At 34.6% G+C, this 26221-nt stretch overlaps 2 protein-coding genes across 4 annotated transcripts in view; one reads left to right on the forward strand and one right to left on the reverse strand.

The window, feature by feature from the left end:
- LOC150110651 (uncharacterized) overlaps positions 1-26221 on the forward strand; it is a 368437-nt gene that overhangs the window by 316284 nt on the left and 25932 nt on the right. The window lies entirely within an intron of this gene.
- The window catches only part of LOC150110652 (uridine-cytidine kinase 2-B-like), a 169617-nt gene continuing 165700 nt past the window's right edge, over positions 22305-26221 (reverse strand). For 2 of the 3 annotated variants that reach the window (XM_090400023.1, XM_090400045.1), the window contains one exon: positions 22305-23071. In XM_090400023.1, coding sequence (XP_090256149.1) covers positions 22941-23071 — 131 coding nt within the window. In that variant the 3' untranslated portion in view covers positions 22305-22940. The remainder of the gene's footprint in view (positions 23072-26221) is intronic. The other variant, XR_016549005.1, reaches the window with a different exon arrangement.

Genomic DNA, 26221 nt, shown 5'->3' on the forward strand with positions numbered 1-26221 from the left:
TTGCTGGATTTCTGTTCAGTACATGTTCAGTTTTGTCATTACAAACACCATGTTCAAATGTAAAGATATGTATAAATTCAGACAGGAGAAATAAGAAAAATCTTTGACTGTTATTGTAGATGTTGATATTTTACAAGTGTGAAGATAAAGTCCTTGTTCAAGACACAATTGCAAAGGGAATTTGAAATAGGAAGTGAATCACTGTTTAGTTTTCAGGAAAAAGTGAATGAATATCATAATAATAATAAAATATGTTTGAAAGTTTATACAAACATCATTGGAGAAAAAAATGACAGAGTATTGATAACAAGAACAAAACCTTGCAGACACATTGACAAAATGCAAAGAAAACATTGACTGATTCAGACAGAGAAACATGTGGTTGAATTTATTTGAAATGATATAAAAATCAGAACTTTGTGGTGGACTCAAGAAGTTAAAAAAAGCAGTACTGAAAAAGAAGAAAGCATATCAAAAGTTCCTGACAAATAAATCAGCAGGTACCTTGAGAGAATATAGAGGAAAAATGTAAGACAGCTAAGGTGTGCATAAGAATTTGGTAAAAATACGAGGGTGGTTCCATAAGTTTCTGGCCTGACTAACTTTTAGAGGTGATAGAAAGAAAACAATTGCACTTTTCAACTAATCTCCCTTTACTTCAACACACTTTTTTACCTCTCTTTGAATTAACATTTATATGTCCTTGAAAAAATAGCCTGCACTTTTGTCTGCAAAATGGCCTAACTGCATCTTTCACCTCACTGTCATCTGCAAATTTTTTTCCTTGAAGATCTTTCTTCAGTTTCGAGAAGAGGCAGTAGTCAGTGGGTGCTAGATCTGGGCTGTAGGGTGGGTGTTCAATCTACTGGAAGCCACAGTCTTTCACCTTTGCAACAATAGCCATATGGACTGGAGCATTGTCATGAAGCAGGCGAACACCATTACTCAGCATTCCTCATCTCTTCTCCTTTATGGCATCGTGCAGTTTGTGCAGGAGTAAAGCATGATATTCTGCATTCACAGTAGTATTCCTTCCCTTGAAGGAATACTACTGTGAATGCAGAATATCATGCATTCACAACCACAAAAGATTGTTGCCATGATCTTCTTGGTGGACTGAGTGACCTCAGCTTTTCTCGGCAGTGCTTCACCTGGTTTACGCCACTTCATGAATTCCCTTTTGGAAAGAAGATCATAATAAAGGACCATGGTTTCATCCCTGGTGACAACAGATTCCAGCACTTCTCTTTGATTTTCCTGACAAAGCTCTAAAAACTTGTGGGAACAGGTCACATGATGCTCCTTCTGAATTGAAGAGAGAAGTTGGGGCACTCACCTTCATCATGTGAAGCTTCTCGTGAATCATGCGAAAATGGTTGTTATAGAAAGCCCCAAACTTGGTGAGATTTCTTTGAGTTTCATCCATCTGTCATTGAGCAGTTCCTCCTCAACAAGAGACATTTTCCTCAGTCATTGTGATGGTTGGTCTGTGGAAGAGTCTTCCACAGGCCGACCACCATGAGGATCATCTTCGATGCTCTCTCTTCCTAGGCAAAAACTGTTTAGCCCATTCCTTCATGGTGTAATATGAAAAAGAAGCTTCCCCATAAACACCACTCAATCACTGTTTAATAGCACTTGGAGAAATCCCTTCTTTGGTGAAAAACTATCACAGCATGGTACTCAATTTTTAACATTACAGCCACTTAGTGTGCCACGTGTTAGTCAAATGACGCAAGTAGAGAGTTGAAACTGGTACACTAAGCTCCCCATAGACAGTGCTATCTGTCATGCATGCTGTTTAAAAATTCCCACAAATTTTAATATTAAAATTTTAATTTTAATGGATGAAAAGTGTATTTTGAGAAACTTATGAATGCAATAATTAAAGATATACAAAAGGATTGAGGAGACTGGTAATGGGACCAATTCCTAACATAACAAGAATGGAAGCTGAGGAATTACTAAGAAAGATGAAAAATGGGAAGGCAGTTGGACCTGATAACACACAAAAGTATGTACACAAAACTAATGGTTCCTTCATTTTTTCAATGTCACCACCTGGATGATATACTTTTGCAAAGTGCTCACTCAGTAACTCCACTATGTCGACTGATTCAGTGACCTCCTTACCATCGTCATTCCTTAAAATAATTTTGCTGTGTACAGTTTTTTTCTTGCCTGCAGCATATTGAATGAACTGTTTGGGATTCTCTTTAGCTGGCATAGCTAGTTTCCTTTCATAATCTGCTTTTGCTTTTTTTTCCACACTCGTTACATTTCTAGCCTGCACTTTATACCGTTCCTGTGCTTACAGGTCACCTCTTTCTTTAAATTCCCTCCACAGTTGTTTCTTTTTTTGCAGCTCAAGCTTAATGGTGTTATTCATCCATTTAACCCCTACTTGTTTTACTATTCGGACCCTATACAATCATCCATAACCTCCTGTAAATGCTCCTTGACCACTTCCCATGCTCTATCGACATCCAGCCCTTGCAGTTGTACATGCCATGGCACTGATCCAAGCAATCTCCTAAGCTTGTCATACTTGCCAGCACGGTAATTCCACATATACTCTGTCTTAATCGAAAATTCCACACCTTTAGCCACCTCCCAGGTCAAGACCTTATGATCACTCTCACCAATTGGTGGCAACATGGTCATATTCATTACAGTCAAATTCTCATTCATAATTGAATAAAATATGTCAGTAATAATTTAATAAAATCCATTTCCTTCCTCACATGTGTCCTCTCCTCCTTCCAATCAATGTTACCATAGTTGAAATCCCTCATAATAATTACCCTCCTTCCACTCATTTCATCAATTTGTTTATGCATACTATCTCTATCATCTATTCCATCACCTGGTCTATAGCAGCACCCAACTGTATATTTTGTTCTGCCAGTCTCAATCTCACACCAAATAGCCTCAAATGAGCTTTTTTCACTATCCTGCAATACAACTTCAATTCTCTTTGGCTGCAGTTCATCAGCTATCATCAATAACACCCCTCCCCCCATTTTATTCTCTCTGTCCCTCCTAAACACACTATAACCTACACATTCTATCCCACTAACTATATCATCTTCCGTCAGCCATGTTTCTCTAATGCCAATAACCTGTGGCCAGGAAGAGCCAAGCAAGGCCAAAAATTCTTCCTTCTTGTTCCTAATACTCCTGACATTACTATATGTGAAATACAGTGGTCCCTTTGTCCCACCCCTATCTTGATGCGTTATTTTAACTATCCCATTCCGATTTTTTTGTCCTTAGTACTGGCTCGGGTACATTACAGGGTGTTCGGGATAAATTTGACATATTTATAATTAATTATATTTTTCCGTAAGTTACATGTATTAACACACACTTCTCTTCATTTAAAAGTTTGGACCCTTCTTCATTCATATACAAGATGTCAGAAAGGATGGATAGCTGGAACCCACCTGAATCATGGAAGAGAATAACTTGTATCATGATGATTCGTGCCCGCCATCAAAATAAGGATATTACGACTGCTGCCCAATGCTCCCTGAATACAGTAAAAACAATCAGGCATGAACTAGAGACTTGCAATGGTGACTACGAGGATGTAGCAAGAAGAAAGATCCCTAGCAGACGATCTGATTGCGTTCGTACAGCAGAATTCCTCGCAAATCTGCAGGAACAGGTGTTGAAGAACCCTGGCATTGGAATTCGGGCTTTGTTCGTGGAGTTGCTAACTGTAGTCAAGCCCTGGATAACAAGGGTAGCCAATGGTAGGCCGTATGTATGGCAGCAGGATTCGGCCCCTTGCCACACCTCTGGGAAAAGTCAAAAATGGTTGTCTGAAAATTTCTACGACTTCACCAGTCCAAATGTTTGGCCTCCAAACTCCCCAGACCTTAACCCCATGGATTATTTTGTATGGGGCGCAGTTGAAAAAGACACCAATCGCACTTCCAGTAATACAAAAGCCCAGTTAATGGATAAAATTAAAACAGTTTTTGCGGCCCTTCCCAGGGAGACTGTAGCATCAGCTTGTTCGAGGTTCCGAAGCAGAATTGAAGCTGTGATCGATGCTAATGGTGGTTATTTTGAGTAAATCTTGTTGATAGTATTGTAATTAACTCTGCCTGTAATGTTTTTTTGTCAATTCATTAAATTTAATAGATACAAAGAAGATTTTCTTTTTCCTTACGAAACTGTCAAATTTATCCCGAACACCCTGTATATACATTCTTACACTCAACTCTCTCACTGATGTCGCATATCCACTCTCCCCCCCCCCTCCTTGGTAGTTCTAGTTTCTGTGGTTCTGCACATCCATTTTCACTTCATTCAGCAACACTTTTTCCAGTTTCCACACACCAAATCCATTCAAATGCAGGCCATCCATCTTGTATAAATCCTTTCACCCATCAAACTCATTCCACACCACACCATCTGCATAACCTGCGCATAATGTCATTTGCGATTATGGCCCTCCTTCTAAACTCCTGTCTGTCATACCGCGGCAACAGACTCACCATTCTAACTCTGTCATTCTTTTCTTTTGCTACCTTTAACAATACTTTCAAGTCCTCTCTCATAAAAAATTTATCTCCTTTCAATTCATTCGTACCTGCCACAACTATCAATTCTTTCACCCTCTGTTTTTGCACTCTAATACTCTCACTTACATCCTTAAATTTCGCACCCGGTAAGTATGATTTAGTTAAACTCCCATCTATCACTCCTCTTAATAACGAGTCACCATACAACACTCTTTCCTTCATTTCAGAAACTCTCTCACTCTTACGCTTATTTTTCCTTTCAAACACTTGTTTATTTATGTTAGCTGAATCACTCTGGAAAGTTTTGCAGGTGCTCTAATTGCCGCTGCGCATTTTGCATCACTGCGCGCAACCTAGCGATCTCACTTTCTACAAATAATTCCTCATTTATTTCATCATTTAAACCATTTTCTCTCTCTGTATAGTTGCTTTCACTCTTTCTTTGATCACCGCTCTCATTGCCATCTTGTACAACATCACAATTCCCTATCAAGCCACTATTTTCACTCACATTCTGGCTTTCTTCAACCATAACTATCTCACAACCTGACACATACTTCAACTCCTCACTTTGGTTACACTTTCTGCACATTCTCCCACCACTATCACTTTCAATCCAAACTCCAGCCTCATTTGGGAATGCATACATCCCACACGCATCACACTGGACAAACTCCCTCACATTATGGTTTTTGAACAAAGGCGTCTTATTTTTGGACGCCATTATCTTACGTCGCATTGGCGCTATGAAACGTATCATTAAAATACTAAATTAAATAAAACGGAATTCACACCAAAATCACACAGACACAACAAGCTACCAAAATTAGACAATATTACGTTATGATTTAAACCTATATTCTAATTTTCACTCAAAATTATACTTAGTTTTTGGGAGCTCTCTGAAAACACTACACAACGTGTAGCCCTCTTTTTTTTTTTTTTTTTTGAATGATTTACTTTTCAGTAAAAGATTTAGTGATTTATTTTTCCTTAACAAAAATGAGATTTCATTTGCAATGACACATAAAAGGATTTTTTTCACATCTTTAAAGTATGCAAATTGTGATAGAAAATTTGATTTTTAAATATTATCAGATAATATGAGCATTTTCTAAATTTTTCTGAGGATTATTCTGTAGCTTGTCTGAATATTATAATGTTCTAATGGTATCTGCTTCTTCCCCCTTTTCTTTCTTTCTTTTAAGAATCCCCCCCCCCCCTTGTGTTGGGGGTGGTGATTTCACTGATCATTCAAACTATAGATACTTCAGATTATTTCTGAAATATCTGTAGTGCACTTTGGAAGCATGCATTTATGTATTTTTTGAGTGAAAAGCAATAGTAAAAGTATAATTACTTTAAAAATACCACATAATAATAACAAAACTAGCAGAAAATTTATTTCTTTTTAAATACAAAGTTTTTTATTCACTTTTATATTTCTGCAAAGTGTGCAGAAATTTTCTTGTCGTTTTTGCCAGCTGACAATATAATTATTTAATAACAATATAATAATTATAAGAATAACATTATTATTATATGCTAACCACTCGGCCAGTAGACTGGCCGAGTGGTTAGCATATCCGCATTCTAGCCAAAAGGCTGCGGGTTCAAATCCTGCTGTGGGCATGGATGCTTGTGATTGTCTTTGGAAATACTAGTGGTGGTTGGCAGTAGATGGCATTGGTGTAGTTGTGGTCAGTTAGTGGTTTGAGCGGTGGAGGCAGAGTTGTGGAGCAGGTGTCCTCCCTCGAGTCTTTGGATTCCCTGGAGGTGTCTAATAATAATAATTATTATTATCGCTTTAGTTGCATATTAGCTGAAAGTTTAGCTGATACATTAATGTCATAGCTGCTTATTTCATTCTGTAGTGAGTGATTCCAAAAAATGAAGGAAGCTGAAGCTAAAGGAACTGCAGATAATATAAACTATTACGATTTCATGATATGGTAAAAATTTCTATTTTGTTCTCTATAATGAAAAATCACAAGTGTGGGAACTTTAAGCATTCTGTGAAGTGATTTCTAATTAATATTATGAAAAAAAAAAAAACTTAATTTAGAACAAACCATGAACTTTTTTTTAAAACTCAGACATATACAATTAGTTTATAAAATAATTGTTCAATGAAAGTAATTATCTTGAACAAAGTTCTTCAAGAACAAAAAAATGCACAATCTGTTAAAACATAATCAGGCAAAATCAGGCAAACACTGATTGTGACATTGTTTTTTTTAGGCTGATACAATATTCGTGTGCAAATAATTGACATTTCAGTATCCTGGAATGCAGTTTTTTTATCAGTAAAAAAAAGTCATATATTATTATTATCATTATTTGTGACACTTTCAAGGAGTCCGAAGACTCATCGCGGGAGGATACCTACTGTACAACTCTCCGTCTACTACCAATCACTTACATCAATGCCATCTACTGTCTACAACCACCACCACTAGTATTTTTTGTCTGTAAATTGTGTGTGTTGTATTACAGAAGTTTCTCTTATTTTGTTTTGCCATTAACAACTTATAATTATGTGATAAAAAGACTATAAATGTAAAACTATATTTTATATGCTTATGTAATATCTGTATATAAAATTACAGCTACCTTTCATTACCATTCAAGAACCAGTGGCACACCCAGGGAGGGGGTCAATGCACCCAAAAAAAAAGTTAAAATACACTAAAAAATTTTCCAAAATACTTTTCCTAATTAAAATTCATTTTTTTAATTTATGTTGTGTCATGTCTTCTATTTCTATACTACTTATGAATTAGCGGTCACATAAGGTGAGAGTACCCTATAGCAGTGTTTCTCAACCTGTAGTCTGCGACGATGGGACAGTTAGACTTAAATTAACCAAATAAATCTATATATTTTAATTATCCAAACAAAACAAATTAAAACTGAATAAGTAATTTTATTGAAATAAAATGGATACTTAAAAAATAAAATAAAAATAGTGCCAGAATGACAAGTAATAAAAGAGGGATTAAGTGAACAACAGTATGGTTTTATTGCTTCCACTTTTCCTTGCTGTTTTCTCAGATTTGAAGTGAGCATGTGTTGTCCACATGACCACATTTCAACCAATAGCTTGTTTATTGATTTTTATTGTTGAAGGGTTTCCTCCTTCAACCAAGGCTATATCTTTAGAAGTGCTAAGTAATACTTGGACAAAGTGTGTTGTGAGTTAACCCCGGTATTTATATATTTTTAGGAAATTGCGCGACTGAAAGATAAAAGCAAGCTGCAGTTGAGTTGAAATGCTAACTCTCTTCAACCGAATTCCATATGTGAAACTGCCATAACAACATTCACTATATATTTCTAAGTTTTAACACACATTTAATAACAATAGTTTTAGTTAGATTTGCCGGTGCAACATATGGTTTTGCTTGGGTCTAAATAGCATAGTTTCTGTATGAAAGGACATGTGATTCATTAATTAGTGTCGTTTTTATCCCAGTTGTCTCTAATTGCACTATTTGTTGGGAAATATATTACACAGACTGCTGGTACCTTATTCACTGACATAATAAAAGTATTTGTTTTTCTTGCCTCTGCAATATAGTGGCTATTGGGGAGGGTGTGTTGTTTACTGCGGGAGAAATTACTATCCCCCGCTCTGAACGTGTTTCAGCTTTTTTTCATTTGCGAAGTATATGCGAAATTTTTTAATTTCTTTTTTCGAAAAGTAAAATCAGGGCTGCGAGTTATATGCGAGGGCGAGTTGTATTTGAGTAAGTATGGTATTTCAATTATGGATAAGTACATTGGTACCTTCTTTAAACGGAAAAATAGCTTAGATGACAGTGATAATACAAAACGAGTTTGTAATGACAGTTTGTGTGTAGTTTCTGAAGAGAAAGAGGTCTGTTTCTGTGGATTCTAACGAATCCACAGAAACAGAATTCCCATCAGTTGCAATGCGATAATACTAATATGCTGAACGAAAGGAAAGATTTGCTGACTTGCTGGACACTCGACCAGTGGATCTCATTCAAAGGTAAATACAATTGGTTATTTTGTAGGAACATTTTTCTGTTTTGTGACTTTTCTCCCTTTACGGTAATTATGCCTACATTATTGTATTATTCAACAATTGTTTACAGTTTTGAATGTATATTTGAATGTATATAAATCAATATCAACAGTAGCCTGATTACGAACGTATGATGACAGGGAGGTTTGGAGCTTCCCTGGATAGTATTCAAAAGGTAAATACAATTGGTTATTTTGTATAGGCCTCAAAACTTATTAGTTTAGAATTTAACCACTGGGAAGGTGTTTGTGTCCACCTCAAAACTCTGAAACAGAATTTGGAAATATATTTTCCGAATAACTTTTATAAGAAATTTCTGTGGGTTCACGATCCATTTCAGGCTTGTCACAAGAACAACCTTTCGTTATCGAAAAAAGAACAGCTAATTGAGCTTTCAAGTGAGAGTGGGCTTAAAATGCAATTCCGTCATCGTGGTTTGGCTCGATTCTGGATCTTGCCTTCACTGAGAAGTGAATTTCTCGAATTATCTGAAGAAGCACCGAAAATCGTCATGCAGTTTTCTACAACCTATCTTTGCGAGAAAGGATTTTCATCGCTCCTTCAAATAAAAACAAAATACAGAATTCGTCTTAGTGTGTGTGTGTGCCGATCTTCACTTAAGTTGACCAATATTGAGCCAGATATCCAGCAATTCTGCAAGAGCCGAGAAGCTCAATCATCTCAATAAAACTAAATAATTATATCATATTGTTTTATTAAACAAATTTTTATTTGTTTAATAAAAATTAAAACTTTGTGCGATGATGATACACTTTTACTCGTCTACTTCCAAGTTAATTATGTTTCCATATATATTCAAAACATGCTTTTAGATTTATTGTTATAAATGGCAGTTTTTCCTAAATGTTGGTAATCCCCACATAGGTTTTTAAAAAAATTACATAACTTAGTGGTCCGTAGAATTGTTTTAGGCATTTTACTTGTCCTTGGGCTTAGAAAGGGTGAGAAACGCTGCCGAGCTGGGCCAGAGAGGATCACAGGTATCATGTATTGGCAAATCATTGCAGATGCTCGGTCATAGGTCATGTGTGATACGCTCATATTCTGTTATTTTGCATTAAGTTTGTTGAAAAGCATGTCTTGAACTTGAAACTTCTTTCCATCTCTGAAGAGTAACCTTACCATACATAAATTCTTCAATAACATTAAAGTTAAGTTAAAATTTTAAAGTTAAATTTGTAAAAGATTTTATTTTGTTTTTGGATTTTGTGCTTCAAATTATGGCTGAAAAACTTACGCAAAGTATTTTATTTAACTATTTCAAAAAAACCAAAAAAGAATGATTCAAATGTTAGTAGCAATGTTGGTGCTATTAATATTGTCAATACCGATTTGGAATCGGTTTCCCCAGTAGTAGGTCTGACAAAAGCATCGAATTATCCAGAAGAAAGTACTTCCTTAGTTATTAATAATTCTCACGACATTGCATTTTTGAAAGAACAGACACTTAATTCTGACGATAATTTAGATATTGTGAAAAAGTTGTGGAAACCAGAACCAAATTTATTTTCCTGCAACCTGTGCTGCAATTCACAACCAAAGTTTTCAATACACATGGTTTGAAAATTTTACATGGCTTGTGTACTCTCAAGTTGAAAATAGTGCTACTGTAAATATTATGTTTTTTGCACCTGCTAATGTTGGAAAATCTAAATCTGAAGTACCTGGGCAGTTAGTTATGCAAGGTTATGATAATTGGAAGAAAGCCATTGAAAAATTTAATAATCATTCAAAAACAAAATATCATATAACGACTGTTATGACTTACGAAAAGTTAAACAATATTCGAGATGGAAAAAGTATTCTAATCAATCGACAAATTGATGTAGATAGTGCATTACAAGCTGCAGTTAATTGGAAATGATTAGAGCCAATTATAAAATCAGTAATTTTATGTGGTCGGCAAAATATACCCTTGAGAGGACATCATGATAATGGAGAATTTTCATTTAAACAGGAGCCAATCGCCAATGAAGACAAATTTCAAGCTTTGTTAAGAACGAGAATCGATGCGGGTGACAAAAACTTGGCTGAACATTTTAAACATTCTGCCAAAAATGCTACCTACATTAGCTGGAACACACAAAATCAAATTATAAATGCATGTAATGAAATCATTTTGAACCGTTTAGTTGAAACAATTAATTCAGCGAAATGTTTTTCAATTCTTGTTGATGAAACTTGTGACATTTCTACCACTGAACATCTTTCCTTGTGTGCCAGGTATATAGATGAAGAAAATGACAACAAAATTTGTGAACAATTTGTTCCTGTAACAAGCACTACAGGAAAAAACTTATCCGACAAAACATTAGAAAGCTTAAATAATTATGGCATAGATTTGTTATGTTTACGTGGGCAAGGTTATGACAGTGCTGCATCAATGAGCGGAAAGTTTAATGGGGCCAATCTCACATATCAGAGATTGGACACCATTGGAAAGTTTAATGGTGTCCAATCTCACATATCAGCTAATATATCCACAAGCTTTATGTTCATTGTGCATCACATAGTTTGAATTTGGCAATCGGAAATGCTGTATCTGTGACTGAAATATAAGAAATTGAATTGCCATAATTGAAAAGGTACACAATTTCTTCAATACCCCTAAGAGACAGGATGTCCTTGTTAACAACATTGATAAATATACACCGGATACTAAGAGACAGAAACTATGCCAAGTTTGCCCGACTAGGTGGGTGGAACGCCATGAAGCCATCATGACCATGGTGGAATTATATGATGCAGTGATTCATAGTCTTGAAACAATAATTTCTTGGGAAGACAGAGACTCGTCCTCTAATGCAAAACTTTTGAATAATTCATTGTGTGAATTTGGTTTTATAATATCTTTATTTAGCTTGCAAAAAATATTTGCATACACCTTACCATTGTCTAAAATAATGCAAAAATCTGACAGTGACCTCTTAATTGCCCTAAATTTTGTTGACAATGTTGTGGCTCAATTAAATACTATTCGTGAAACACCACTCTTCATTTAAAGATATTTACGATGAAGCATGCATAAAAGCCAATAATTTTAATATTGACATTAAAAAGCCAAGGACTACATCAAAACAAACATTAAGGTCCAATGTTCCAGCTGATTCTGTAGAAGAGTATTTCAGGAGAACTATTTTCATTCCATTTATTGATCAAATATTGACTCAACTTCAGGATCGTTTCACTCAGCACCGCAACATTTTGAAAAATTTTTTTCTCTTCTACCAAAGGAAAAGATGCTCCAACAGCAAGTGCAATGAAAGATTTTCGTCAGTTGTATGCCAGTGATTTGCCTTATACAAATCCAGCAATTTTGAACAAGTTGTGGTATAAGAAATTTGAAAAACTGTTTGCAATAGCTCCATGCAAAAATGCCGTTGATGCAGTTTCAAAGTGTGACAAAATGATATATCCTAACATCTATAACTTATTAAAAATATCTGCAATACTTCCGGTAACAACATGCGTCAGTGAAAGGTTATTTTCTAACTTACGCCTTTTAAAAACCTATTTAAGATCTACCATGACACAATCACGATTGAACGGACTGGCTTTGCTGTATATACACAGAGAGATTAATGTAACCACGACTGAAATAATTCAAGAGCTGTGTAAAAAGAAAAGAAAACTGGATTTTATTCTTTAAATAAATTTTTATAATCACCTAATGAATTTTATTTAATGAATGAAGCTTAACGAATTTTAGTTGAACGGATAAAAATATTTTTAATCCATTCAAATAAAAATAATTAAAAATATTTTTATCCGTTCAACTCCCCCCCCCCCCAAGATTAAATCCTGGGTGCGCCACTGTCAAGAACTATTTATTTCTTGCTTTCAATGCTAAATCTGAGACACAGTGATGAATGTAAGTTAATTCAGTTACATGTTCTACTCAGTGTGAAATATTATCACCTTGTAATGGAGATAAATAAATGATGACTTAATCTTATCTTCATGTTATTTTCAACTCTATTATATGCTTCATATTCATATTTTAGTGAATTTGAAAACAGATCATGGCTGGTAGGAAGATTGTAAAAATAATGATAAAGAAATAATGGCAGAATTTTTTAATCTACATTTATATATGCTTTTGTTTGTACCTATGTATTGAATAATGCTACCTGAAACCAAAACCAATTCATATGACACTAGAAACCATTCTTGTGCATTTGACCTGGAGGACACTGAGCATTGGCCAGAGAATGTGCACTCAATTGATAGACATAGTAGTCCATGCTGATGGGATTAATACCCTAACATAGCTTTAATTAGTTAAAGTTACTTGGCTGTGACTGCCGATTGAGCCTAACATGTTCAAGGGAAAATGAGATAAGGAGGGAGAATTCCTCTATGATTTAAGATTAAATTGGTGGTGATATATATATATATATATATATAAAATCTGCTCAGGGTATTTGAATTCACAGTGTGTTTTAATTCAATAAGAGGCAACCCAAAGTTGAGTTTGAACCAATCCTCTGTTCATAAATGTCTCATACAAAGTCTCAGTCATTTAATAGCATATAAGGAATATCATAAAGGAGAAAAAAAAAGAATCTTGTGAAGAATTGTTAAATATTTTTCTGTGAAACGAATAACCTCTTCTTAAAGGACTATATTTGTAGGATGGATAAAAGTTTTTTTTTTCTTAAAAAAAAGAAAAAAAAAAAAGAATAATGAGATCCAGTGTTCATTACTGGATAAACTTTATTAAAATTTCTTGATATTTAAGTGTTAAAAACAAAGCTGAGTGAGTGCCTTTTTTACTCAGTTCTTGCCTGTATGAAACAGTTTATATGCTTGTCATTAGGGAATGGGAACTTTACATTTGTACTGTAGAGCTATAGGTTAGATAATTTGGGACTGTTGTTCTGAAATATGGCACTTTCTTTAGGGTACTAAAGGTCTCTAATAAATAGGGCAACAGTCACATTGAGCAATAAAAATTGTTTTGCCACCTAAAGACTTTCACAAACCTCTGTGCTATCACGAGTTGGAGAGTGGGAACACAATTCAACTGTGTTCTATAGAGAACACAATTGAATTGAGTGGTCAATAAAAGCTGAAAAATTGCTTCGAGTCCTAAAGTCAGAGTTTGCTGGAAAACTGAGTGGGCTGAATGTGTACCATCCAAGTCAGCAAACCCTGACTTTAGAAACTCTAAGCAATTTTTCAGCTTTTATTGACCACTATCCATACTGGTCTGTTGTAATTTATACACTTATATAAGTAATTTTTCTGTGTGAACATGTTGCTCTCCAGGTTAATTTAATTTTGTAACCTAATAGATAATAATAACAACAACAGGACTCTAGCTTTGATTAGTAAGGGTTTTTTTTTCCACCAGAGGTCAAGCCAATAGTTTTAATAGTTGATCAGTAACTTTAGCATACCATGTAGATTGTAGTGCAGCTTGTTTCTTTGTATATATGTGTATATACTCCAGATGATGACCTTAATGTGAAGGTCGAAACAGCGAGTGTTTATTTTGGTTTATATTAAACTACAGTTTCACTCTAATGCGGTAGTCGTTTCCATAATTTTTTATGATGTATTCTGATCACCATGTAAGCATGAAGGAAAGGATAAAGAAAATCATAAAATAACACAGAGAAAAAAACCTTAGGAAACTTATCAACAATAGCTATATAATTGTCTCCACAGAGCAATTGGAAGAATGATGGTGTATTGCACCCCTCGACTGGAAAAGGCTCAAGTTTGATTCTCGTCGTTATGAAAGGAATCTTTATATCAACTATATATCAGCTAGCTAGCTAGCTGATCTCACATGGAGGTAGCAGAGTTTTTTCTCCTGGAAACTCGGATTTTTCATCCCACATACAGGCAAATTAGGCTTCAGAACACACACAATTTACACACAAAAATACTGTTGTTAGTGGTAATGATGGGCAGTAGATGGTGCTAATGGTAGTTGTGTGTAGTAGGAGAATTAAGTAGTTGGGGAGATGGTTAGCTGTGTTGGAATAGAGTGCCCTCTTGCAACCAGTCCTTGGAGATGTCACATAATAATAGTAATGAAGAGAAATATCAGATCTGAAGAAATAATTGATATCCAAGTTCAAATATCAGTTTCAAAGCTTGAAATTCTTTGAAACTAATATAAAACAAGTGGCATATGAAGCCTTGGAAGGGGGGGGGGGGAACAATTGGAAATAAAATGAAGAAATGGACTCCTTGGTATTCAGAGGAGGTTATCTGTTGCCAGAAAAAAAAGCCTTTTTGAATAAATATAACAGATATAAAAGTTTAAGAAGTGAAAGTGCCTCCATAGTGCACTGCACCCTTTGATTGGAAAAGACCTAAGTTCAATTCTTGTTGTGATGAAAATAATCTTTGTGGTTTTTTTTTTTTTTTTCAATTGAATGTGAGTTAGCCGATCTCATACAGAGGCAGCAGGGTTTTTTCTCCCAGAAACTTGGTTTTTTTCATCCCTCATGAAAATCGCCCATGAGAACACTCGCAAAATACTAGTGATGGTGTGTGAGCAATAGATGGCATTGTGTGTAGATGATGATGATGATGATGATGACAATAGTGGCATTCTGGACTCTTTGGAGGTGTCACATAATAATAATAACTAGTAACAAAATCTAAGAAACAAAATGAGAAATAAGAATTCTGGGATAACTAATCAAAGCAGCTTGAACACGACTTTTATAGTGCACAGAAGAAAATATGGAGATTAATTAGAAACCAAAAAATGAATTATGTGAATACATATACATATCCTTAATTGAACAAAAATGTTGGGTAAAACACTTTACTGAAATGGAAAAAGATGAAAAAATAATAATTTTACTGGAGAATTTGAAAGACAACAAACAGAAAACATTTTAAGAAAAATTAGAAATAGAAAAACAGCTGGAATACATGAAATACAGCTGTTTTTCTATTTCTAATTTTTCTTAAACTATGGAGGACAAGAAATAATATTTCAGTTAACTAAACTATTATTAAGTGTTTTCTAAAAAACAAATACCAGATGAATAGAGGGAAAAAAATAGATGGATTGGCACTAGTATCACAGTGATAATTTTTATAAAAGGAGATAAAACAGAACCAGATGATTTCAGAGGGATACATCTTGAAAATCTGTACAAAACTTATTCAAGAAATTATAAATTAATCACTAATATTAAATGATGCACATGAAGATTTTAGATCTTAGATCATACTGCATAGATGCAATATTTGGAGTGAAACAAGTAATAGAAAAATCAATAGAATATAACATTCCAGTTTTTATGTTTTATAAATAAATCTACTTAAAGCATTCAACAGTATAAAATTACAAGATAGTTTAAATATAATAGTGAAAAGAAAAATAAAAACCAATATAAAAGCTTATTAATTATATTTATATGGATAATAAATGTGTAATCAAGTTTTGCAATAATGAAGCAAAAGAAATTGAAATGAAGAAAGGAATTGGAGTGATTCGTTAAGTTCTGTCTACTTTTCCATATTTTAATGAATGAAATAATATCAAAACTAAAAGACAAGAAACTAAATGTAATAAAAATTGATAACATATGTCTAATCTCTATGCAGATGACATAGTAATGGTAGAAGACACAGACAATAATTTACAAAGAGAAGAATTTCATACCATCAGATTTGCCAAAAATATAATATGGAAATAACAATAGAAAAAACTTGTAATTAACAGGAAACTAATCAGGTGTAAGCTAAAAAAAATGAATGTTAAGTACTTAGGAATTTGTATTAACTCAAAAGGAAAAACCGAAAATAAAGTAAAAGAACAAGTTCTTAAGGAAAACAAGATTTCTGGATGTTTAAATAGAACAATATGAAAAAAGTAAAATCTAAATATTGCAACTAAGACAAGTATATATAAAAGTATTATTATTATTATTATTACGGGCGACTCCAGAGAGTCCTTAGACTCATCGAGGGAGGCCCTAAACATCATGTCCACACAAGTATTCAACATTCTTACAGTATGTATCATACCTTGCCTTGAACTCATTCATCGTCATAGCACCCACAACAGACTCTGGCAGCTTATTCCACTCATTTACCACTCTAAAAGTAAAGAACCCAGCCCTAACACCCTTACTAACCACACTCTTGCCCAGCTTCCATAGATATCCCCTAATTCTCCCACCACCAGTCCTGATCTCAAAAATATCCTCTGAATTAATCCTATAGAAACCCTTCAGCAATTTGAATGTCTCAATCATATCTCCCTCTTCTGCCTATCAACCAATTTCTGCAACCCACAAATCTTCAACCTGTTCTCATAAGGTTCATTCCATAGACCTACTATCATCTTGGTCACTCGCCTCTGGATCTTCTCCACCTCCTCCCCATCAAGAAGAAACCTAGGTGACCAAATCTGGGCACAGTAGTTGTGATGAGGTCTTATCAAGGCTCGATACAGAGGAACAAAAACCTGTTTGTCTCTGCTTGTCAAAGTATTTTTCAACAACTAAGTGAATTGATGAGCTGATTTGGCCACTTTTGCAATGTGTCCCCTAAACTTCATCTCCCTATCCACCAACACTCCCAAGTCCCTGGCCTCATCAAACTCCTGGAGTACAGCTCCACCAATGTGGTATACTGCTGCTAATCTTTTCACCACAAAATTCATAACCTTACATTTTGGCACATTAAACTGACATCCATTCTCCTTAGCCCAGAACTCCAATCTATCCAAATCATCCTGCAAGATTTTGACATCTTCTGCATTCACTATTGCCCTACCCAACTTTGCATCATCAGCAAACAAATGAACTGTTCCTCTTAGATCCTTCCCTATATCGTTAATGAACAAATTAAACAGCAGTGGTCCAAGAACAGAACCCTGTGGCACAACACTAGTAACAGGCTATCTTTTGGACTCCACTCCTGAATAAACTCTCTGATATCTCTCCATCAACCACCCACTTATCCATCTCACCAACCCTATATCCATTCCCATATGTTGCAGTTTATGGATTAGAATTCCATGTGGTATCCTGTCAAAGGCCTTGTCCAGGTCCAGCAGTATCACTGTAAACCCATTACCCTTATCCAGTTCAGCCATCACCGTGTTATAAAACTTGAGCAAGTTACTGAGGCATGATCTATCCCTTCACAAAGCCATGCTGTCCCCCTGTACAGTATCTCATTTTCATCAATCCATTCCTGTATTTTTCCCTTGACTACTTTCTCCAAAACCTTGACAACGACTCCTGATATGCCGATCGGTTGGTGATTTGCAACAGTAGTCTTGGATCCTCCTTTATGCAGTGGAACTATTTTCCCCTCTTTCCACACCTTCAGGACTAAACCAGACCCGAGACTCAGATTAAACAACATGGTCAAGGGCACTGATAATTCTTTAGCCGATTCACGTAAGACACGTGCTGGTATACCATCCAGTCCCACAGATGTATTCACATTAAGGTTCTGTAATACACTATTCACCTCCACTTCATTCATCACAACTCCCGTATAAACTAATGGTTCCTTCATTCTTTCAATGTCACCACCTGGATGATATACTCTTGCAAAGTGCTCACTCAGTAATTCCACTATATCGACTGATTCAGTGACCTCCTTACCATCTGCATTCCTTAAAATCATTCTGCCGTGTACAGTTTTTTTCTTGCTTGCAGCATATTGAAAGAACTGTTTGGGATTCTCTTTAGCTTGCATATTCCGCTTTTGCTTTTCTTACCACACTCGTTACCCTTCTGGCCTGAGCTTTATACCATTCGTGTGCCTGCAGGTCACCTTTCTCTTTAAATTCGCTCCACAGTTGTTTCTTTTTTTGCAGCTCAAGCTTAATGGTGTTATTCATTCATTTAACCCCTACTTGTTTTACTATTCAAACTCTAGGTATACAATCAGCCATAACCTCCTGTAAATGCTCCTTGACCACTTCCCATGCTCTATCGACATCCAGCCCTTGCAGTTTGACATGCCATGGCACTGAACCCAGCAATCTCCTAAGCTTGTCATACTTGCCAGCATGGTAATTCCACATATACTCGGTCTTAATCGAAAATTTCACACCTTTAGCCACCTCCCAGGTCAAGACCTTATGATCACTCTCACCAATAAGTGGCAACATGGTCATATTCATTATAGTCAAATTCTCGGATGCTATTACCAGGTCAAGCACTCTCAAACCCCTAGTATTTTCAATTACATGCTGTCTCGGATAGTTATTCCTTAATAACTGAATAAAATCCAGTTCCTTCCTCGCATGTGTCCTCTCCTCTTTCCAATCAATGTTACCATAGTTGAAATCTCCCATAATAATTACCCTCCTTCCACTCATTTCAATAATTTGTTTATGCATACTATCTCCACCATCTATTCCATCACCTGGTCTATAGCAGCACCCAACTGTATATTTTGTTCTGCCAGTCTCAATCTCACACCAAATAGCCTCTTTTCACTATCCTGCAATACAACTTCAATTCTCCTTGGTTGCAGTGTATCAGCTATCATCAATAACACTCCTCCCCCCATTTTATTCTCTGTCCCTCCTGAACATACTGTAACTTACACATTCTCTCCCATTAACTATATCATCTTCTGTCAGCCATGTTTCACTAATGCCAATAACCTGTGGCCAGGAAGAGCTAACCAAGGCCAAAAATTCTTCCTTCTTGTTCCTAATACTCCTGGCATTAGTATACATGAAATGCAGAGGTCCCTTTTCCCTACTCCTATCTTGTATAATAATAAGTATAATAAGATCAGCTTTAACTTATACATCTGAAACAAGAGCTGAGAGAATTAAGGTCATCAGTTAAACAGCAATTGTGAAACCCCTTAGGAAAAACAAACTTTGGTAAAAACAGAAAGGAAAAAATATACAAAAAGTGTGCCTTACAACCAGTAGATGAAAGGATGCGAACAGTGAAAAGCATGCCAACAAAATGTAAAAATAAAGAATAATTAGACAAATAGAAAAATTGAAACCAAGCAGTAGAAGAACGGTTGGAAGATAATATAAACAGTGGAAGGATGGATTACAATAAACATTGCTGCAACAGGTCAAGGACCTAAGGGAAGCGATCATTAACATTTTCTCCATCTAAACAAATTTTCCATCTTTTTACATAACAAATAATGAACAACTGATCTGCATGACATATATTAGTGTTGAAGCTATACTGATGTCATATTTAGCTTCATTAATTTCAGCTGTGATTTGTACCAATATTTTTGACCCTAATAAACTGATAAATTTTGCATATGTAGCTGATGAAGCAGGAAGATTAGAAACATTTCTGCTTCCTGGGTTTCCGTATTTTCTTATGTTCATTCAGAAAAGCATCAAACTCAGAAAGAAGATCAATGCACTCACAAAAGTTTCCATCATTACTATTATTATGTACTTCATTTTCACCATGAACAGCAATATCCCTCTCTGTCAGAAATTAAACTCCTGCAATTATTTAATCTAATATTTATGTGCTTTTCTTTCACCATTGCAATTCTGTGTCTGTTCAGGCAGACTTTTGGTACTCTAACAGCCAACAGTGGATGTGGAAGTGAAATATTTCAATTTTTTTTTTTTTAATTTTAATTATGTGCTGTGATTTTTTGCTTGTCCATTTTAATCATCAAATGCAATCTGAAATTGATTACATAATTCATTACGTCATCCTTTTAAATACATACTTAACACTGCATTCCTGTAGATTCTGAGATTAGCCAGTTTCATTTAACAACCTCACCATTACTTATTTTCCTATAAAAAATTTCTTTTTTTGTGCATATCTTAGTTTTTGCTGTATTGTTTTGTATGCTTTAATTTCAAATTCCGTTCCATATTTTGAAAGACCTGTGGAAATGATGTTACATCTGTAGTGCTAGGCCACCCAAAGAAAGAGCATTCTAAGTTAGACTCTAGTCATCAACTAGAAGAAGTTTTTCTAAACCTCCCTTTGATCAGTTCCCAAGTTAAGTGATCTCTGGCATGGGCAAGTGAGCTTTTATTGTATGGAAACTTGGATTTTGCATTCCATAAACTCAAGAAGATGAACCGTAGAACTCACACTATATCAGACAGTAATATATAGTATTAAGAACCATGAGATGATAGCAGCCATCTGCTGAACTCACCTGGATGTCAACTAAAATCACTGATAGCCAATCACAGAATAGCTTGCCTGAGACTAAGGGTGGAGACTAGTAACACACTAGTCTTCAAAAATTATTTAGGGCTAAATGGCCTTGCCTATTCCCTTTGGGAAATAAAAGGCATTAGTGGACTTATTTTATTTTGAATGGCACATTTTGTGCAAAACAATGAATGTGACTGATCTGCATTTATTAACCATTTAGTCAGATCAAATCTAAAAGTTGATAGTGAAACAGGAGCAGACATTTTATGGGTATTTAAATCACTCATAGACTCTGGTTTGACTAATTCTATATTAACTTGATCTTTACTTGCTCCTTCGCTGGTGAATGCTATCACTGAAATCTTCTAATTAATAAATGGTACTAGTGAATTACTGTGGAACATTCACATATTTCACAATGAATTTGTTTTAATCAAAGCCTTTTCTGTTTCTTCTTTTTGTCACCAGATCTTGTTTTCACTTAGACTGATCATATTATATATTTTAGGTTGGGCCAAGCTCAGTAAATTATAGGATCAAAATATGAAAATGTAGCTTGCCAATGTTCATTTAAAATGTGAAAAATGTGATACACTTGTTTATATTTATGATGACGCTATGTAATATATATGCAACAACTTTGAACCAGGGAATACATGCTTTACTCTCTTCAAATTCTTATTGTTCATCCTAGCTTTGCATTATCAGAAAAACAACTATATCACTTCCCTCTAAACTATCTACGATGTTACTAGTTTATTTTTCACTTGGTTAGACTATAATAAATTTAGTTTAATCCTTTATCCAAGTGTGAGCGAACAAAGTTTGCACCTGAAAGTATCTTCAGGACTAGGGTAAGGTGGTACAACACCGGGCAACTCGTTGCAAAGGTGGAGCAAGCTAACATCACTCCTATCTCAGTATCTCTCATAATGCTATTGCATTATGGGAGATATATAATCCATAATGCAATAGCATTATGAGAGATACTGATAGGAGTGATGTTAGCTTGCTCCACCTTTGCAACGAGTTGCTCGGTGTTGTACCACCTTACTCTAGTCCTGAAGATACTTTCAGGCGCAAACTTTGTTTGCTCACACTTGGATAAAGATTAAACTAAATTTATCACAATGTTACAAACTTACAAAATAAACAAATTAATGTATATTAAATTAATTTAATACAAGTTTAAATTAAATATGGCTTTGTTTTCTTTGTTGATATCTCTCAGATACCCAACAATCTTACTCAGTAGTAGTCTATTGAAGTTTCTTCAAAGTCCAGTAATATCACTATGTATTCACTGTATGTATGGCAAAATCTACGATTATAAAAAAATGGGGGACATTTTGTCCCCCATAAAGTTTCATATTGCTATTTACCTATTCTTAAATTTCAGACAAACTAAACAACTGGTGTGTCATTTGCTCTCTCTGTTTTGGTATACCACTCCTGGTACCAAATGAGATGACTGTATGAATTAAGTATATTTCTAAAACTGTAACCCCATAATGTTACAACTAGAAGGAGAATCAATAAAAAAAGAAGTAGAAGAAAGTAATTTGTATTGTATTCATTTATTTATTAGTTTTTATTCTAGCTACATAAAGTTGTTGGAAAAGAAATACAGAAAGAAAATATGCTAATACGTATTCAGTAGAGAAATAAAAATTTTCATCTAAAATTCGATCAAATGTTACTTAAAGATATTGGCAGTTATATCATTGTGTAACATAAACCACAAACTATCTAATATCAGAATTTCAAATATTGTTTGAGGAACAATGAAATTCCCAAATTTTTGCAAGCATGAGATGTGAATAATTAAGGATGTAATTGTTTTAGCAGTAAAAATTATTACACAAATGAGTCTTCCCCCACCCCAAGCGTTTAAAGAAACCTAGTTCATATTTAGTTAAGTATAATAACTGCTTTTTTCCTGAGTGAGATATATGCTAGCCTGCTTATATAAAATCATCCATTTAGTTCTTTGCATGAATAAATAATAAAACATTCTAATTTTAATTCATTAATACTATTTGAAAAAAAAAAAAAAAACCTTAAATACCTATTTGATAATTTCCTTTAATATTATTCAAGAGAAGCAATGTATTCCCACTTTAAATAATATAATAGAAAAAAAAAAGGGGGGGAGACCAAAAAATGAGATTGTATTGGAGCTTTTATCAAATTGATAATACTAGCTTTAAGTTAATGAGGTGTAATTTGGGAGTCTGAATAGTGTCTGATCCTCTTCTCTTGGTGAAGAATCTTGTTCTTCAATCTTTTGTTGGGGTTTCGCATGAGGTCTTGGATTGTTTGCACGATCAGGTCAATTGCCACTGTATGAATAAAAAAGAACAGAAATTGTCAAAAGCTAATATCTGTATTAAATAAACCATAAGTGTAGTTTTTAGTTCATACAAGCATTTCCTGATGTAATTCATATGCATCATTTAGAAATGATAAAACATGATTTAATAATCATGTTTTAGCAGTTTTTAATATTAATACATATCAGGGGAGAATAAAATGTTAGATGATCAGAGAATCCTACTCTAAAGACCAAATGTAGCTTCATGCTCAGATTACCATGTTCTGAAAATTATCAGTATGACCAGTCCTGTATTAAAAGGGAACTTGTATACATTTTTCTTAAGAAAACCAAAGAAGAAATACACAACTTATTGGATGTACCTGGAAGGTCTAAAACACAAAACATGATAAAACTGATGTTCAAACCACTGCAGTATAGGTACTGGATTTTGATGAAGTAGTCATTTATTATCACCGACACCTTCTGCCTATACATTCAAATTGGCAGGCCTGTTAATAACAGCCTTGGATATTCCTTCCATATTCTACGCACAGCATCAATTTGTCATAGGGTTGTTCTGCAACCTCTTACTATCTAGAAGTGATATTAAAAAGAACATAAAACAATCAAATTGTTAGGGAGAAACTATCTAAGAGACACCATTAGGTAGTAGATTAATTTCCTCACCTAGTCTGCTACTCTTCCACTTTGTTTATTGGCAACTTGAAGTAGTTTAAACAGTGTTTGAACTCTAGAGCAAAGTCCTACTTTTCTTGATTTCTTTTATCATGTTAATATATAAGTGATGATTTCAGTGTGTCAAACATTATGAAGTTGCAATATCACTCTCCTTTTGAGGGTAAGTTTTAAAATGATTATTCTGTCAACATCCTACTAGAGAACATACTGGACTGAACCTACTGGTAATACCTTAGTTCTCTGAGTCTGAATAATTTTGCTGCCACTGTTCTGCAGGTGCAGAGGAGGTTCAAGTTCTGATATTCAGGAGGAGGATGGTCCCAACTTTGTAGAGGAGTTGAGTGAAATTCTCCATGTATGTAGCTTAGCACAACTTAATAAAAATAATAATCTTTGGTATAACTAAGAGCCTTTTATAGCTTACAACCTATTGGACTGGTTTTTGTAACCATAATTTTAGGATAAAGTTATTAGTCTTATGCTGAAATATGCATTTTTATGTGCAAATTGGATGTGTTCTCCTACCTAGGTTTTCTTGTTTTTAGGAGGAAACCTTCTCCTGCCTCCATATAAGACTAACTAACTTGTCAACCACAGTACTGATAAAGGTTTGTCGCATCCTAGATGAGATTAGAACCTAGGTCTTTCTGCCAAAGGGCTTCGTTGAAATAACTGAACTATGGAGATTCTAGTAAAGAACTTAGTATAATACCATCCCCCTTATTTTTTTTTAAAGGCAAGTTAGCCAATTTCATGTATGTTGCACAGTTTTTGTTTCTTTTTTTCCCATACAGACAAACAAGCCTAAGAAAACAGGGACATATAATGGACCTGCTATACGTGACCTGAATGCATGCCACCTAAAACAACACATTTCGTAGTTTAAGCGTTGGGGCCAAGATCTATAGTGGCATATACTTTACAAGAAATTTTATTTTTTTTTAAATCTAAGTGTAAGTTCAAAGTTTTTACATGAAATATCTTCACAGCTAGTCTACTTGTATATATAAGGCTATTGATTTTATATCAATTGCCTCAGTATTCCATACTGCAAGACATCATGGGAAGGGACACTAGTTGTGAAGATGCCTCACATGCATGAGTAAAGGATTAAAGCAATATAATTTTTGTCAAGTTTAATATACTTTGTAACCAAACAAAAAACATCTATATATGTTCTGGAGATTGTAGGTAGAAACTCAATTAGCAGGTAGAATCATAAACTTGATCTACGGGAAGGAAAAATAAATTAGAAATTTAGATTATGCATTATAAAATTGAGATCAGAAAGTACTTAAGTGTTCAGTTAGGGAGCTTACTTGAGGACTATTAAAGGACAGTTGTAGAAATATTTGTCACTTGGTTATCAAGTAAATTATAACAGATGAGAAATGATGTGAAGTATCTTCATGATATAGCCTATCTTCTAAGTTACTTGTATATTGAGGTTGTTGACTTCCTACTGATTGCCTTAGCATAAAACACACTCTTTTTAGATGTGTATAATACTATGCATTATGGAATGGCTGTTAGTTCTCCTAGTTCTCCTCAGTGAGTTAAGACTCAGAAAGACAAAGGATGAGACCAGTCTGGGTAGTGATCCTTCCTTTAATGGATAGTACTGCACATTTCCTTCATGTTTTATCATGATAGTATTGCACATGTCTAAAAGGAAGAGAGCTTTGAATTATGGGGGGTACTGAAGTAACTGATGTGAACGCATCAGCCTCTATATCCAAGTAGCCTAGTCTTGAAGATACTTCCAGTGAAAATTTTGTTTGCTTATGCTGAGGTATAGGATTAAAACAAGAAATATAATTTATATTATGATTTACTAGATTACTAAAGAACTAATGCTTTTTTTTTTTCTGAAACAGCCATATCCCAGCCAATTTCAGCTGGCCATAAACCACTGCCAAAAGTCAAGCAAAGCAAAATATCTTTAGAAGTAGAAAAATAAATTGCAGACTTCTCAAAACCTTGTATGCAGTCTCAAGCTCCAAACTTAGTGATGTCCTCTTTAATCTGCAAAACATACCTAATCTTCCTAAGAGACTCAGTTTCCTTGAATACTGTTTGCCACACTTTTCCCAATCACACAATTGGATCTTTTTCATCTTAAGAGGGTGCCATTTTGCTTATATTCAGTCTGATATCCCATGTTTAACTTCAAGTATCCTCTTTTTTGATCTTTGGTTAATAATCTTTTCTCAATCTATCAAATTTGTATATTGTTGTCACTGTTCTGTCTTAAGACCTTCCCATGCACATCCTCCAAGATTATATGGTTGCCCATAGCTCATGTACATGGTGTTTCATTAGGACCAGTTATTGATTACATCAGATGTTCCACATATAAAGTTTTCTACATATTTGTCCTTTGAAACACTAAGATTAATTTCAAACTACTATCAGAATAAAAGTGCAATAGTTCAATATAAAAATATCACAACTAACAAAACTTAAAAAAAAACAA

Source organism: Typopeltis vanoorti, chromosome 1 (genome assembly GCF_054136105.1).
Source record: "Typopeltis vanoorti isolate ZY-2024b chromosome 1, IOZ_Tvanoo_1.0, whole genome shotgun sequence".
In the NCBI taxonomy this organism is placed as follows: domain Eukaryota; kingdom Metazoa; phylum Arthropoda; class Arachnida; order Uropygi; family Thelyphonidae; genus Typopeltis; species Typopeltis vanoorti.